At 39.5% G+C, this 18,110-nt stretch overlaps 1 protein-coding gene across 1 annotated transcript in view; it reads right to left on the minus strand.

Annotated features, from left to right (window-relative positions):
* Positions 1 to 1,360: 1,360 nt before the first annotated feature.
* The window catches only part of CMC1 (C-X9-C motif containing 1), a 45,839-nt gene continuing 29,089 nt past the window's right edge, over positions 1,361 to 18,110 (minus strand). Inside the window, exons 3-4 of the mRNA XM_039550230.1 lie at positions 6,615 to 6,705; positions 1,361 to 5,296 (exon numbers count right to left, since the gene is read on the minus strand). Coding sequence (XP_039406164.1) covers positions 5,182 to 5,296; positions 6,615 to 6,705 — 206 coding nt within the window. The 3' untranslated portion in view covers positions 1,361 to 5,181. The remainder of the gene's footprint in view (positions 5,297 to 6,614; positions 6,706 to 18,110) is intronic.

Here is an 18,110-nt window from a genome sequence, read left to right on the forward strand (position 1 = left end):
AGAGGGACTGATGTTGGAGAGCTTGCTGCAGGCAGCATTTCCAATCCAATCACTCACTGCCATGTCCAAGCTGTAACATTTGAAAAGGAAGTCTCCAGATTTGGAGTCACTTGGGAGCTCGCTGGCTGGTGAAGCATCTGTTGGTCCGAAGCTTACAATCAGATTTTGACTGAAGATGGGAAAGTCATTTAAATCCATGCCACTAGTGGCTTACAGTGCTTTTTCCATTTTCAGAAGTGAAATCTTTTCATCAAAGTGACAGCAAATTACATGCAGAAGTAGCTGTAGTAACAGGGTTCTGGTGTTTGTGTGCATGTGTTACATAAAACTGTAAAATTGCATATAGTAAGGACCAAAGTTCTCAAATAATTATGTTAAATGACCCCAAGAAGATTTTAACTTGAATGCAAACACTGAACATTTTAAAACCTCCCCCAGCCCACTATTTCCTGAATTTTTTAATTTAGGAAAGCACTAACTCCATTTAACAGAAATGAAAGCCAGCTTTTGGAGCAGGAGGAGGTTGTTGCTCTGCACATTTAAATGAGCATATGGCATCTGACCTGATGAATATGTATTTAGGTATTTGGTGAGTTGGATGAACCTTCTAATAACTTATATGTAAACTTGCTCTGTTTGGTTAATTTTAAGTATTTTTATAATCTGATCGTTTAAAGTTTCCCTGCCAGTTTTGTGGTGTACAATTGATCAGTTTTCCTCACATGAGGACTAGCCATATTGAAGAAAGCAAAGCCCCAAATTAGCTGTGATGCACTGTCCAGTTTTTACAGCTGGAAAAAGACAAGAGCACCATAAGACATATGGTGGAGTTACAGTAAAACAATACCTGCTCCAAGTAACAAAACACAGGGCTATGTAAGTAGCACATGAACACTGTACTAGTGGGATAAAACAGACTGAATTTTCTTCCAAAACCAACTTGCAGCAGACTTTGACAGGTGCTGAGACACCTGTAGCTTTAATGATGCTGTGGCCTGGTAAGGGAAGAGTGAAGAGCTCTGGTACCTGACTGACACCTGTGTTGTCTTCTGATCTGCAGACAGGCCCTGTGAAGAACAGTGGTTGCAGAGGTGTAAGGTATTTCCCTGATTTTTTTATGTAGTTTGAGTATAAAAAAGGGCATGTGGGGGTTTGAAATGTTTTTTGGATTATTTTTTGAGGTCTTGAGAAGTCAGACTTTTGCCCCTTTCTTCAGGGAGAGCAATGTTACTATGTGCAATTGTATGAACACAAGACAGTGTAGGAAAGCATTTTATTTTTTTATGATCAGCAGTAAACGCTGACTTTAACTGAGTTGCAGTTGAACCATTAAAAGAAAAACCATCCTGCGAGATCAGTGTCCAGCAAAATGAATTTAATTGTATTTTAAGATGGAAGAGGGCAAGTCAAACATTAAGATACAGTAATTAAAGTGGTAAGATCATCATGTTTTAGTATGGTTGTTTGATCTACGGAGAAGCATGCAAGAAACTCCCAGATGTTTACTGTTACTGAACTGAATTTTATCTAGGTGGAACACTTACATTCCAAGTGTATTTGACCATTTTTTGATCAGCAGACTAAACAGGCCACAGGAATTACCTGCAGGAATTACCTGAGGAGGAGTATGGCTGTACTAAATGTGGAGCAGAATGGGTTTCTGGCTTGCAGGTTAATCTCTGGGTGATATCTCAGACTGCAGTGGTCGGCTGTTCCACTCCCCTTTGAAAACCCTGTGCCTTACAAACTGCCCCTCATCTTCCTTCTGAGTTTGCGTTTCACTCTGTGAAGGCAAACTTTTAAGGAAGTATACGGCACCTTCTCCCTCCTTCCTCTCAGGTCTTCTATGTGTAGCGTGCTTCCCTCAGCAGTTTGGAGAGACCTTTAATACACCAAGAGAGTGCAGCCTCCAGTAAAAAATGGGGAGTGTCTTGGGTGCTTGCCAAGTATTCTGAAGAGGACAGATAGGCCCCTGTGCTGCAGGAACAGCGACAGATGCTGTGCAAGGGTGTTCAGCCTTTGACCTTTAAGGCCTTACTCCATCAATGGCAATGATCAGCGCCTTGCCAGGGGAGGGTTTGAAGCTGGCTGAGCACACAGTTGCCATTACAAGGGGCAAGCAAGGGGTGCAGGATCATCATACAGCCAGTGAAAGCCCTGCAACTTTACAGAAGCTGCACAAGCTGTAACAGGCAGGCTTAAAACTGGGCTGGTAAACACTTGGTAATGCCACCTTCATTTTTTAGAAGGTCACGTTAGAAAACATCAGATGCTTTTACTCAAATATTAACTATGATGGGTGAGGGATATTGCCATGCTTCAGACTTTGGCTGTTCCTGCCTGTACACTTCTGCCACCTTTCTCTATAGATAAATTACCTTGAAAACACTGGAGACACACGTAGAATAATTCATAATTATTCCTAATTGTTTACTCCTATGCAGAATAATAATAATGTGTAAGAATCATTTATTTCAAAATTACCAAAAAAGAAAAGTATCTAGGGACCATTAATTAGAGTTGCAATCCCTTAGCAGGAGATGGCCAGATGAAGTACTGCACATCTGTACAGCTCCCTGCCTCATCACCAAGAGCTGGCTGCTCTCTGTAAGTACAGGCAGTTACCACGTTTTGTATAGTTGGGAGGTGGAGGGGATGAGGGGATTAAGACAAGCCAGGCTTCCACAGTTGTACCCTCTCATCAGTCACAAGTAACTTCTGACAAAACAAAAGCGGTTTTTAAGAAATACTCAACTTCCAGTTCCCTGCTGCAGCACAGCTGAAGACTTTGCCAATAGTACTGGTGTTTCCTTACATTGCTTAGACTCTAGGGCTGCCTCCAGTTAACCTGAGTAGGAAGGAGAGTTTGCAGCTGAGACAAAACCAAAACCGAAAGTAATTTAGTGGTATGAGTTTGTCATGTCATGGTATTCACTCTTTCATTTAAACTTTAAATAAAAGATGTAAATGCAAGTACAGGATATGCACAACATACTAACAAAATGAAAGGTGTGAAACCAAGAATTCAAAACTAGGGAACATCACATTAAGGCTAGGGGTATATTACAGAGGAAGCTGATGCCTGATCCAAGGGCCAATAATCCCTGCTCTGAGTGCATCCTAGGGCAAACAGAGGAGCTGCAATAATCCAGATGTAGGAAAAGAGAAATAAATGGCTGACAGCACCATCCAGTTCATGGAATTTCAGGTGTGCAGATCAGTGCAGATGTGAGTTGTGGCTGTTGTTCACATACAGCCTGTATCAAAGGGTGGGGAAAAATACCTGCAGGTTCACCTGGGCTTTTTTCCATTCGACGCATTCATTCCTCCCCTGCAATCCTGGTCACTGCACATAGCACTGGGGGTCCCCCTCACCTGCTGCACACAATTTCTGCTGGTGCTGTTGTCTGACTCAGACCTCAGTCATAGCTGAGTATGACCCAGGTGAGCTCTCAGTGCAGGCACACACCACTGGCAGCACCCAGCAGTGCCCCTAAGAGAATGCTCACTCCCACGCCAATCCTCTGCGGCAGGGCTTTTCCCAACACTTAAGAAACACCCAGGCTGCCTTTCCAGAGGTTGAAAATACAGCAGATTTTCATAGTCGGATAACAGAACAGTCACACATTTCACCCTTTACCTCAAATTTCCTCCTTTTAAAAATACATACAGCAAAACGACTCATTGGTAATATTTTTCTTTTCCAAAATGCTTGAGCTAAGAAGCCAAGAACATGTTTAGGACTCTGTTCCACATAAGCTATTTCAAGGTTAGAGCTGAGTGCCACTTAAGTTTGCCTAACAAGGCAGAATGCTACACATCTTTCCCATTTGCAAGTGTTCCCCAGTCCTCCACCCAATCTGCAGAAGCAACCTTATTAATGATTACTCAGTAAAAGGCACAGAATAAAGGGCAATGACTAACCTGCAGCATGAAATCCTCTATATATATGCGTCAGTCTGAGTTTCCTTCTTGAATAGCTTCAGAAGAATACTGTGTGTGTGGTGAAACAGTATTAAAATAAACAAGTACAATGTTGCCTCTTCTAATGGAACAGTATCAAATCCCATTCCTTCCTCAAATTTTTTTTTTCTTTAATCAGGGCATTAAAGTTACCAAGTTTTAAGTGCAGCCTTTCCTTGTAAAGAATTTATTTTTATTTCAGAATGCTTGGAGGATATTCCAAGATAGTTTGTAAAACTTTTTATTAGTAGCTCTAGTGAAGACATTTAAGCATTTGAGAGTTCTATAATTAAGCAGCTTCAAGTATCAGTACACAAAAAGATCCTTTACGTGCTCTTTTTAAATTAGGGACTTGCTTTACACTTAGTTCCTGCAAGAGAACTAAGTGCATTTTAGTTCTGGTTTACAGAGTTCTGCATCTTAGGTGCCTGGTTTAGTTGTTTACTCACCTCTGCCTGGAATAATTTTGCAAGTGTGGTCACTGCTCACTCCTGAAGCATGGCATCTTATTCCCTGTTCTCAAGGAAGGCCTGGATGAGATTACTACCTCATCTAGAGCTGAAATGGTCAGTCGGGCCGTGCACAAGCATACGGCATCCATCCCTTCTGACAGCGTAGACTTAAAAGTGAGTCACAGTGTAGACTTAAAAATGTGTCACAGTGCAGGCACAAGTACTACCAGGCTCTCATCCGACACCATCTTGATGAAAAGATTAATTCACACCAGTCTGAGCAGCTCTTCTGCATTTGCCACCCTCCTCTTCTAGCAAGTGCATCTTCATACACAGTCAGCTTCAGGTGATGACTAAGAGACCAACTTTAATGTATACCCAATCTGTGATCAGTTAATACAATCTAAATTATTCACCCTTAAGTTTTTTATGTAGCCTGGCTCACGTAACTAGATAGAAGCTTTAAACTCCAAATGGACATTCTGGAATCGTAAACTCCAAATTGTACACTGGTAATAAAATCGCAAGTCCAGATAGAGGAACACACCTTTGCAACTTCTCTTGCAAACTGTGACAGCATGCTCTAGATCTTCAACTACAAAAAAATTTAAAATTAATTCTTAATTTCAGATGTTATTTTATTCTCCATTCATCTTGTGTATTTCAGTTAAACTCCACACAGAAGGGTACAGATGATTTAAGTCTGTTTAAATCAAGTGAAATCCAAGTTGCATATGAAATTTGAAAAGTTCATTTTAAGTTTTAATTATACATTTGGATTAAGCTTCTGTCTTTTCTTCTTAATTCCAGTTGCTCTGTATTCTTCTCTTTGCTTCAAATATTCTGCTTTGCATTCTTCATAGAATGACGGATCAGAATAGCTACAAGACAAAAGAATATATATTGTTTTTCTCTTGGAATATGGAGCAGATATTGCATGAGTACCACTCATAACTGACCTTCTTTTCACACCCAAAGAAAACTTGCCTGACTTTAACAGAAAAATCCTTTTTTTTATGAAGTACCTAAGTGTTAAAGTTATCTTTGTAAACTCTAAGTACTCTGTCATGATACTGTTCTCTCTTGAAGCATAATCCTTTTCAAGCCTCTGGAGTGAAGCCATCAAGGGGAAAGGCAGAAAAAGGGAAAGACATCAGGTATTTAAGTTCAGCTGAAGAATTCATTTGCAGTTACCCTCCTCATCATGGGAAGCTGCTGAAGTTGACTTTTTTTTTATGCACCCAAGTAACTACTGGGAATAGGTTCAAGTGTTATGTCTTGAACAGTTGATATAGAGGTCCTTGATCATTACATTAAATTCATTTCTCCCATATTTTTTTTAAATAACTATTCAAACACTATAAACCTTTTCTGTCAGAAGCATTTTGTTTTGTTTGTTTTTTGGTTTTTTTTTTTAAGGTGAAGGTACAGACAAATAGAACTGAGTAACTTCAGCAAGTTCTGACTGCAGTTAGGCCTGAATTCTTGCCTGGCTGCACATGTTTTTTCATCAGTTCCTAAATACTTGAGAATAACTGTCAGTAGTTAAAAGGCATTTATTTTTAATCTTAATTGCTGGTTTAAGGGAGCAGGACACACCAAAAATCAAACCAACCTCCTTTTTCCCCAGTCAAACTCAAAAAATCCCCACCCTTCACCCTGGCAAATTCAGGAATCTAACACTTCAGCCTAATGGCACTGGGGTAAATTACAACTTCCAAAAGAGATGTTTCAATCCACCATGGCATTGAGTTGATCTCTCTTACATCTAACAATTTCCCACTGCTACAACTACTGCTGTTCACAACAACAGGACACTTTCAAGACAGACTTAAGTCTTAAAAATCAGAAGCAAAATGAAAACAAACTTGTCCTGTCTCACTAACAGATTATGAAGGAACTTCACTGCGTACCCCTATCCCCACATCTGTGATGTACCAGAGCAAATAAAGGGCTACAGGTCCTCTGGGCTGAAATCTGTCACCAGGTGAATCAAGAAGAGAGTCTCTGTAGCTATATGGTAAATAAAATCTTGTCAGTTAGGGTCCTGACCAGCACGGTTTTAATAAAGCAAAGATACCATTTTCAGAAAATACATCCAAGTCCATAACCCTACACAACCTTTTCCAGAATAGTTAACATTTCTAGATTAGCATAGGCCATGCACAAAAACCCAGCAAAAACTCATGAGTGACTTACTGGCCAACCAGACAGTCCTTCAGTGCTGTGTTCTCCTGCCGACACTTCACCACCATCAGAAGACCAGTTTCTTGACAGCATTTAGTAAATGCTGGGGAAAAAAAAAGCCCACACAAACTAAATTGAAGTTAGAAAAATGACAATAGGTGAAAAAACCCAATGTGTAGGAGGTATCAGACCAGATCTGATTTATTATTAATATAACCATAGTTGGCCTAGATTCTCATGCTGTTTGCAAGGTCTTTGTCACTTGTATAGCAACAGCACTTTAATTGGGATTCTCCCCTCATCATGTAACACATTCACACACATACTGCTGTTGCTAATACCATTTCTGAAGTTATTCTTGCAGCAAATCCATGACTCTTGTGCCTGCTTTTCACATGCTCTACTTGGGGCTATCATGTACATTTCTGGGATCATGATCTCCGGCATTTAAGAACAATGAAGTTGCTTGATGAAGTGAAAGTACCTGGACTGTTTTAAGGATTTCAAGACTTCAAAACAAGTCAGTAAGATACTAAAACAGAACAGCAAAATCATGGCTAAGGACATGGCATTTATCTGGGCGTAACTAAAATTATGCCTCATTGTTACCAGTACCCTGTACAGATGTTTCACTGAATAATAACCCCAGATAAGAATTGGCTGTTATTTCTATCAGGAGATTTCAAACTGTTCTAAGAGGTCTGCTAAGAGGTAATCAGCTACATTTAGCAGATGGAAAAGAGAGAGAGAAAGAAGAGAGAGAGAGAGAAAGAGAAAGAGAGAGAAAGAGAGAGAAAGAGAGAGAAAGAGAGAGAAAGAGAGAGAAAGAGAGAGAAAGAAAGAAAGAAAGAGCCATGTGTCCAAGATCAACCAGGAGCCAGAATAAGAACAAAGTACCCCCCTACTGCATCCCCTTCCAGAATTCCATTTCTCCTCCTCTAAGGTCTTCCTCGTAGTGATTTAATATCCAGCAAATTTAGGGCATACAGGAATTGTTATTTTTTTGCACATACTTAGCAAAATTTACAGCTAATCTAGTAACATCAAAACTTAATGGTACTACATCATACAACAGGTAAATCACATTACCTGTGCATTACCCTAGGTGAGGTTAATCTGCTTGTCCACAGCTGTTATTAACTGGGCTTTCACTAAAATAATTTACAACAAAAGGCAGTGTTTGCTGAAAGTGTTGATGACAGATTTAAGTCACACTTATATTGACATAAACTTTGCAAAGAACTTACTTCTTATCTACTTCAAATGTATTATTTATTGATGAATACTTAAAAAAACATGCTCAAATACAGCACCCAGCATTACACACTGGCAACTCCACCACACCCTACATGAAAACCAGATGAAAGTGTGCAGAAAATGGGTTTAAATTAATTACCAGTTAATTACCAGCTGGGAAGACACTGTAACCTGTGTTTAAAGGTATCTATTAACAATCACACCCAATTTCTAAGATTTACGTGTTTTAAAGTCATCCAAACGCACAAGCACAACTATGAGGAAACACCTGGACAGCTGAAGTTTACTAAGCAGTGTAAGCTCAGAACAAGGCAAATGGGTTATTAGGTTATCAAAATGATTCTCTGGTTTTCAAAGGTGAATCTGACATTTCTTCTGTTCTTTCCTGGACTGTTTATCCTGACTGTTCCTACATTAGCATCTCAGAAAAATCATACCTATTAGTACATTTCTAAAAATGACCTTTGTTTTTTTCTGGGAAAAACATCCAAAGCTTTTGAAAGCTTATGGTCTGTCTAGTGACCAGTTTGATTTATACTCTCTACAGGCACTTCTTTAAGTGCTGTGCTGAGGTTTTGGGTTGGGTTTTTTTTTGTAGTAGTAATCATTTCTTCTGGAAGCTGTGAAGTAAAAAACCACTGAAGACAACAGGAGGTCCCTCTCACTTGTTAGCTTACCAGTCTTGATTGGTTAAAGGCGTGATGTCCCAGTGAACAAAAAAAGCCTGAACTGCAATTGCCAGCATTCCCTGGCTCCAGAAGGCCCTGCCTGTGGTACATGGCCAGGCACTGTTGCAAAGTGATAAAACTGCTTCCAGCTGTTTAGCTTTAACATTACTGATGCTTAACAACAGAGAGGAAGAAGGAAGGTTAAAGCATATTAGACATCCTTATATGAGCACACAAAACTTCATTATCCATCTCTTCTGTCTGGCAGTCACTTAAGGAGGGCAAGACAGGTTTAGTTATAGACACTCACCAGAAACCTTCCAGGAGTCTGGAGAATATTGTTTTATTTTTAACTGTGCTTTGTCTCGCTCACAGAGGGGCAAGTACCAATCTCTTCACTCATAACCAGTGACAGAACTCAAGGAAACAGCACAAAGCTGGGCCAGGGGAGGTTTAGGTTGGCTATCAGGAAAAGATATCCACCCAGAGAGGCTGGTTGGGCACTGGAACAGGTTCCCCTGGGAAGTGGCCACAGCACCAAGCCTGTCTGAGTTCAGGAAGCATTTGGACAATAGTCTCAGGCACATGGTGTGATTGGGTGTTCCGTGTAGGGCCAGGAGTTGGAATTGATGAGCCTGATGGGCCCCTTCCAACTCAGCATATTCTATGATGCTATGATTCATGATTCTACGATTTGTGAAGTCATGAAATTACATGTGTCAATGTTGAGCAGCACAGAGTGTTTTACACTATTGGTTTGGAGAATGATGTCAGAAATAGTCTCAGTAGTTCAAGACATCTCAAACCAAGAATTAATCTCCATCTCTGTAATCCTGACAATCCTTACTCATTCTTCACTCAGGCAATATCTGCATTGTAGACCAACGTTTCAGGATGCATAGCAAGACACCACAAAAGGAGCAGATACACAGGGTCTGATTACAAACCTATTGTGATTTAACACTTCAGCAGCTGAGGGGTAATCAGAACACTAAAGAATCCAAACAAACCTTCTTCTTGATACACTGCACATTATAGAAAGAACAGAATTTATATTTTCATAATCTTGTGTATGATCCAATCTTTATGACTTTAGCAAATGACTTTCCATGATTTTACAAGTTAATGGCCTGATATGTTTTCTTTCTTCCTGCAAGCAGCAAGCTACCAAAACAGAACCTCAAGCAGCAGTAAAACTGGAGGTAAATTTGGGCCAGTCTGCAAATTCCTTGTGAACTGTAACACAAAAGAAAGACATGTTTCAAACAAACAATAAAAGTTATCCCCAATATTTCCAAATACAAGCTAAATAAATTGAGGAACAGAGCTCAACACAACAGAATTGAAAATGCCTTGTTGGAAAGGGAAAAAAGGCATGCCCTCCATAAAATCAACCCTCTGCCAAGACTTTTCTAGGACAGCTACATATGTCCATCACTGATTGCTCTGTGCACAGACAAGGACAGATCCACTACTGCGTCAGCGAGCTGCAGGTGCCTACCAGTTACCACGGAAACTGACTACAGACCCCCCCTTTCACCTGCAGAAGTCATGGTTCATGACATCATATCTGACATAGGTTACCCCACAGGCTCCTCTCTGTGCCATAGGCTCTGTCTAAGGGGATGCACACGGAGCAGAGATCTCTTCTCGAGGCTACAGCTCAGAGAAACTTTACTGAACAGCTCATCACCGAATGGAGGCTGGATTTCTTCTTCCTCTCTCATGAAGAAAGCTTTGCATTTCTTTTGCAAGGCAAATCCAAAATGAGTTTGGTCACAGTTCAGCGAATTTTAAATCTCATTACATTTTGGCCATTACAGCCACAACCAAGTAAGTAAGGACAAAAGGTAGCTTTGCCAAGACAGAGGTCTGCTGACAACTGAACAGCCATGTCTGGATACAGAGCAACTCAGTTTTGCCAGTTCTCACCTGCTCACTACAGCATGCTGGCATGTGTAGGTGATCTGCCTGTGATGGGGAGACCACATTTTCAGGGACAGACAGGAGGGCTTTTTGGCTGAGGCCAGAGATGAATGAGTCCTTCCAACGACTGACTCTTCAGCAGGGAGCATCTCTGGCCCTGAGCAGCTCAGGGAAGCTGCTGAGTTTGGTCCTCCGAACAGCACCTCCAGATCTGCCCTGGGTCCAAGAGCCAGATTTCACTGGGTCTCCCTATCCCCCTATCCCAGCTTACCTACTTGGGAAAGCATGACACAGAGAACTAGGAGGAATTAGATCCTGACATATGTAAAGTCACTGAACAGAAAAAAAGAGCTTTTTAAAGCCTTCTTAATTTGTCTATAAAGCTGTACAGACATGAATTTTTTTTAATAAAAATCCTATTCCAAGTCTTTCTATAATTCCCTTCAGATACAGAATTATACAAATTATGTTGTAGGTATCAAGAATTAGTTTTGAGTGCCTGACTCAGTATATTTGATGGTTGATTAAAAACTTCTTTAAGTTACAGAGCACTCTTTAATTAAGGTTTCTTTGATAAATAGCTAGAAGGTAGACATGGTAAAGAACACTTTGTTTACAAAGATCTTTACAGTCCATACTAATCTTTGCTGAAAAAAACAGTATCTAAGAAGAATGCTTTTCTTTAGTATTTTTAATTGCTTTTTCCCCAACTCTGTTTTATGACTTTACGACAAGACAATATGGGAAGCAGATGGAAACTGAAGTGAAACTGGCTAACTATTCATTTATCACAGAATAAAGAGTGGACAAATTATTTCCCTGTCTGTCCAAGCAGTCAGACAGGCATATGCAATACACACTAAAGTATTACTTTTAAAAGATCAGATACATTACCAGAAAGCTACAACAAAGTTGGTGGGTGTCCACCAACAGATGTCCTGGTACATATAAGTCCTAATTAAAAAAAAGGAGATAAAAAGCCAGGGTGCTGCCCATTTTAACTTTAGAACATATTCATAGGTTCAAGAAATATTTGCTCTGTATGACAAAAAATAACAAACTTGTAGGATTTTGAGTCAAAGGGACAAACCGACATTTGGCATAAGACAGAGGCACAGCTCTGCTGAATAAAGATGATGATTTTCTTCCACACCATTAAACCAGACAAGGTTAAATTTAACACTGTTAATCTCAGTGTCTGCAGGACTACAAACAGTGGACAACAAAAACAAGGCATCATATTTATGATGAAAGTGTAGCTTACAACATCATCCCACCCCCAAGCAGAATTAGGCTGGTCTTTTCACTGTGCTGCATTCAAAATGAAATGGTGGAATAGGTGTGCTGGACTGCTGAAGTTTCAGTTATGTGTCTGCAAAGGAAAGACTTCATGAAAAAAACCTCTTATGTCCTGCCCCAAGCTTAAAAACAAACTGAAAGTTGTGGGAGCAACAGATAATATTTGTAGCAGATTTTTAAAGGATTTTTTCTCTTTAAATATTTTAAAATTTTAGATACTTAATTATTTCTTTCTGCAAACATCCAAGTCTTCCCATGTGCAAAACAAGACAAGAATAAAAAGTGGGACTTATCTCCAGACAAACAGCTGCATGGAAACTGTGTTGATATAACAACACCAAGGAATCACCCTCATTATTTTCAATGTATGAACTGTTTGCAGTGTGAAGGCTATTTCTGAAAGTTCATTTTTTGCAGATTCAGATTATAAAAATACTTGGCACTTTCATATTGGCTCATATTATGAAGTGTTGTACGTTTCGTATAATATTGGAACTGTAGTTTTATCAATTATAACTGTGCATCTATTTTGCAGATGTGCTTGTACACAAAATAAATGAAATATTCCCCATTATCAAGATAAATTGATCCTCTCAGGTCTGGCTCTCGTTTATTTAAAGACTTTACAATCTTACTACTTAAGAGAAAGTCCTACAGAGGTGTTATCTCACCATTTATATTTTCTCAACACTTATGATACTGCTATCACACTCTTAAAATAAGGAAAAAAAAAAAAACCAACACAACTTGCATCATGATCCAGACCAGGCTTATTCTGAGGTAGGTTTTTTCCCTCTGCACAGAATAAAAAAGAAATAGTTTTGTCCGGTGTTTGGGTCATTCCTGGGGCTGTACCACTGAGTGGAGAAAAGATGCCCAAGTAACAATGGGGATTTGGAGGTGATGATAGAAGGAAGAAGAAACAGTTCCCTTTAAAATGTAAACAAGGGCAAAATTTTAAAAACTTTGTTTGTAAAATGTGTACAAAAACATTAAATGATCCAAAACATTACCAGCAACATTTTTAGGGGTAGTTATTATGTTTTTAATTTTGTATTAAATTATGATTTATTAGCTTTTACTTTGAAGATTACTCCGTATGCACAGAACAGATTACTGGTGCATTTAATGAACCAGAGGAAGTAGTAGCATGAACATGAAGAGATTGTTTTACATTGTGGAGTATGAGCTATTTGATATTTCCGACACAGTACAAAAGAAAGCTTCTCTGTAGATTGATCATGGTTCAGTTAACATCACTGAATATCTAATACCTCCAACTCAATTAATTCTCACCTGATTAACATCAGTCTGATATTCAAACTAAATCATCTCTCCAGTCAAGTAGAAATCAATATTTCTGATTTTACTTTTAAATTACAATAACAAATAAAATACATGCATCGTCAGTATGCTAGGAGTAGCTTTCCTATTCTAGCCTACTATGGCATGCATAACACAAGCTGATTAAAGAATTATTCTAATTTGAGCAACAATATATATGACAGATTAATTGGAATAGAAGGAGATAGCATGAAATAATTAAATGCATCTTATATAGGGCAAAGAGAAAATTGACATAACATAACCTTGATTCTTTCAAGTGAACCTCTGTTATAAGATCAAATACTTTGTCTCCACAAATATTCATTTGCTATAACATAAAAATCATACACTTTCCATTTTTCTGCTCATCACCAGCCCCCCAAAATCCGCTCCATTTCAGCTTTTGTAGCTGGAGGCATCTATCTGTCCTAGGAGAGATGATCAATACACTCTAGCACACAATACAGGACTAAGGAGGAGAGAATCCCAGGAATTCAGGAATTTTAAGGAAGGGGTATTCATCCTCCTGCCTAATCTTTCCCAGAGTACTCTCAGCAGAGAAAAGCAGCTTTATCCTGAAGTATAGAGTGCAAACAGAGGATCCCCCAGCAGACCACACCATCTCTGGCACTCCAGTACGAAATGCTGAAACATCCCTTGTCTCGTGACTGAGGTGAAGGAGAGAATCATCAGGAAGGCAAATAGCACAACTGTGATCTGCAGAGGAGGAATGTTTCCAAAAAAAAAAACCCCTAGAAACTGTTTGTCTAAACACAATGCCTTGGGATAAAGATGACATCTTTTCAATACCCTAGAAACAAATCTGAAGACTTTGCTTTAGGGAACATTTAGAGATGAGAAAATAACATACTGAATCAGACAAAGGGCCCACTTCTCCTGTACACCATCTTTCTCAGAAGCCAGTAACAGCTGCTTTAGAAAAACGTGTCAGAAAGTCTACATTATGGAAAAACATCTTCTCAAGTGAAGTTTCTTCCTAATCCCTATCAACTGTAAGCTTGGCTTATACCCTGAAGCATAAAGTTCTCATGTGCCCTTCAAAACCCTTAGGACGCCTTACATGGAGGGTCTAAACAGACAAGCATCCAAAAGAAGAGGAAGAAAGAGTGAAAATACCTCCTGAAACCAGAAAGGTAAATGTTAGCCTGGATTCCTTCAACATCTATCTACCCTGGCCCACTCATGTCCTGCTAAACTCCCAACTACTGCAATTGTAGTTATTTGTTTCATACCATGCATGCATGCTTTTTTCATTAGCAGGTTTTCAAAATCCTGCTGCAAAAATTAATTGGCCTCAAAGTATCTCTCAGCTGGATGCAGAACAGACCAAAGCAGAAGGGAGCAAAGGCACTCTACACAGATCAAAAATGTTTGAGGGTTGGTTGGGGTTTTTTTCAGAACATCCTCACTCTGTCAAGGCCACCTACCTACTTAGGAACTAACAGTCTCCAAGATTTCCACGTCCTACATACATTGATATTACAAAGATCTAGGTTTGGTCAACTGCTTACAATGGGCTTTTAAAATCAATATAGGAAATCAATGGCTTATTTAAATGTTCTGTTTCAAAAATTATAAAAAAATATATAGGGGTTTTTTTAAACCACAATATCACAGCAGTTCTTAAAACTCATCTAAGGCACATAGGGATCCCCCAACATCAGTTAATTCAAAACAGAAGTCATTGCTCAGCTGCTGATCTTTTTATTATAGGAATATTAGCAGAGTTTCTCTTGTTTTCAAACCCAACAATCATTAAAGACAGAATTTGTGGGGGGAAAAAAGAATCTTAAGAAGCTAGCATCAAGGCATGACAAGCAAATTCAGGAAAGCCATGAACAACAAAGATCCAGTCCCATTCCCATGCGATGCAGAGGCTTGTGCTGGGGGAACCTCTCTCACCAGACTCACTACACATGTTCTGCAGTTCAAAATTTGCTACCATTCAGATGGAGAATTGTGGATGTTTGTAAGAGCCATAACCAGAAACCTCAAGCAACAGCAGAGAAGCACTTCTGTCTGTCCCTAGTAACCCACACTTATCCACAGCATATCACTGGACCTTTTCTTTCCAACTTCATAATAAGCACCAAGAAACAGGGCATGAAACTGAAAAGCAAAGTTTAAGAAAGAGAAGAATTGTTTTAAGAAAAACACATAAAACAAGCTGAGGAACACAGCCAAACACAGTAATTCAAGCCAACCCAATCAGTTCAACTAACAAAACCCAGACAAATACTTAAATGTGTTAACAAAAATATGCTAGATTAAAGTAATTAAGAGTTAACAAAAAGAGTTCTGAAAATAATATACACATGCAATCTCAGGATACTTTCAGAAGCATTTAGTTCTGCCATTTGGACAAGGTCAGGTCAGCTCTCTTCATTCTATGTCCTGCACACGTGAGATCTAACCAAAATGTCTTTTTGCGGACAAGGGGTGGAAAGACTAAAGTTAGTTTTCAGTTTGATATGAATACTGAATGCACACAGGAAACTTGACTAGGTAAAGTGTTTTCCTAAGTAGTCTCAGAGTCAGAAAAGGTAATTTTTAAAGAACATACACCTTAAAATGTCAGGCAGTCCTTTCCTGACTATTGCTAAATAATTAGATACTGGGGTAGACATAATTTATTAGCAATATACATTTAGTCACTAGAATTTCAACAGAACTTGGACTTCAACAGCAAAAGGAGCTTTGGCAGAGATGATACAGAGAAATGTATACTTGTTAGTTTTAGTGCCATAGACCTGATCTGATCTGGACCTGATCTGATCTACCATCCCAGATGTACAGAGTTGTCAGCATTTTCTGTATGCATCAGTATGCACACCTATCTACATATTTGTGTGTGCATTTTGCCCCAAACACACTGAAATATTAGTACTGTCATCTTTTTAAAGTAAATTCCAGGAACCCAGCTCTTTAAGAGCTACGAGAAGTCAGAAGTTGTCTTGCTTCTGACTAAGCAAGACAGGCAGAGCACAGCAGTACACAGAAGAGGGTTATGTCCTCAGAAGACACAGGAGAAGTATCAAGGGCATAACTATTATGTGTAAGGCTTTACAGTGACTACTTTGTCAGTCAAGGCAGATTTAAGTGCTGAAGGATGACAATCTGCTGGGCTATGCAGGCAGATTTTTCAAGAGAAGCAGACCTCCTTTCCTTCCTAGTGAAATTACAAAAATCTGCCCTTTTAAGCAAAGTAAGCACATTGCTCTGAAACTGTTTATTCGGGTAAATCATCATTTGTCCACTAAAGAAACCTGCTTGAGGAATGTTCTTATCAAGTACAAGCATTACCTTCTCTGTAAGGTTTCAGGTAAAGCATGCCCAGCAAGCACAGCCCCTTGGTTAAACTGCACTGGTTTTAAACAACTGCACCCTTTAAGACTGACTCGATCTAATTTTCCTCCCACCCTGCAGTAAGTATCCCTGACATCGAGCGTTACCATACCAGGCGCCGGAAGAGGCAGAACTGGAACAAATGCAAGTTCCCCCATGGCTACTGTCTGTCACTGCCTGCTTTTATACAAACAAGTGCATCCAACTTGAGCTGCGCAGAGCAGCCTCGCCACTGCTTATCCTCCTGCCTCCTTCGGGAGCTGCCGAGCCACTCAGGGACAGCTGAGAAGTTAGGATAACAGATGATTTAAAGAAACAACATCCCCCTCCCTCTGTCCCATAGCGACTGACTCTGTAGCTGAACTCCAAAGTCAAAATATATCTATTTCTCAAAAACAGAGCTTCACGGAGTGGAAGAAGTAACAGTAATGTCCTTCTACCACACGGTGGGGATAGAGCAGGGTATTTATATAACTCCTGAGGAGGCATTTGCCCAGCTATTCCACCGTGACACCAGCTCTCAGTTACACCGTGCTGTGTCAGGGATTCTTCCTTTCCTCCCTGCCCCCGGCTCAATTTAATGGACTTCCAAAACCATGTATTTATCTCAGAGTTCCAGTACCAAAGGTTGGTGGTGGTAGCAGTAATAATAGTTCTCACTCCTCTGAATGAAACGAAGTATCCTCTAAGCAAAAGGGAAACTGGTTCCAGGGTTCCAGCTGGAGGGTGGGGGTGAGATGGGCCACACAGAATAGGGTCAAAATCTCAGATCTTTTGGGATAGAATATAAAAGATTTATACAGTTATTAAAAGAGGAAGTTACTTTCCCTCACAGGTCACAATTCATCCCCAACCACCGTTCCAACATCTCCAAAACAGTTATCATGTACTTACCCTACTCCGCAGTATATGTTTAGTCTCTTTTTTTCAAAAATGACTAGCCATATGCTGGTGTAGAGGCAGGAATTCTTCACCATGGAATAATTCCTGCTGAATGAGGTACTACTCAGTGCTAGTAAGGATGACAAAACCAAAGTGCAAATTTTCCAGGAAAAAAATTCTGCTGTGCCCATATTCTGAAGTGAATAGTGAAGAGTAACTTGACGCTTTGCAATTGTGGCCACAGTGCGATAAAGCATGTAGAATTACTTTTTCAAATGAAACTGCATCATTGACTATGGAGGCATTTAGAATTTCAGACTACCCTATTCATTTCACAATTTTGAAGAGATGACTTTAAACCATGTGACAGGAAAGCACACTACCAAAATGTAGCAATATCTGGAAATTTGGTAGTAACTGTGTAACATTTATCTTCCATTTTCTCTAAAGTGTTTTAAATGAAAGACTGCAATAACCAGGTACATTTCTTCAGAGCAGAAGTTATAATTTTGAAGATAGTAAAATGAAATACTGGTAGATGGGATTTACAAACAAGTCTTTGGCAAATCTATAAAGCAAAACAAAATGCACCAGAAGCTAGGTATGAAAGCCCCTCTAAAAAGAGAAACTGTTTTTCAGTGTAAAGCTTAATAGGCAAATGGCATAAAAATCTGTGTAAGATCATTGACTTTACTAGCACAAATCCAGATGTAGTTTGGTGTCATGGAGCCTCGGGGACACTGCTCTACCTTCTGACAGTTGACTACATTGTGCTCCTCAAGCT

This window comes from Corvus cornix, chromosome 2 (genome assembly GCF_000738735.6).
Source record: "Corvus cornix cornix isolate S_Up_H32 chromosome 2, ASM73873v5, whole genome shotgun sequence".
In the NCBI taxonomy this organism is placed as follows: Eukaryota; Metazoa; Chordata; class Aves; order Passeriformes; family Corvidae; genus Corvus; species Corvus cornix.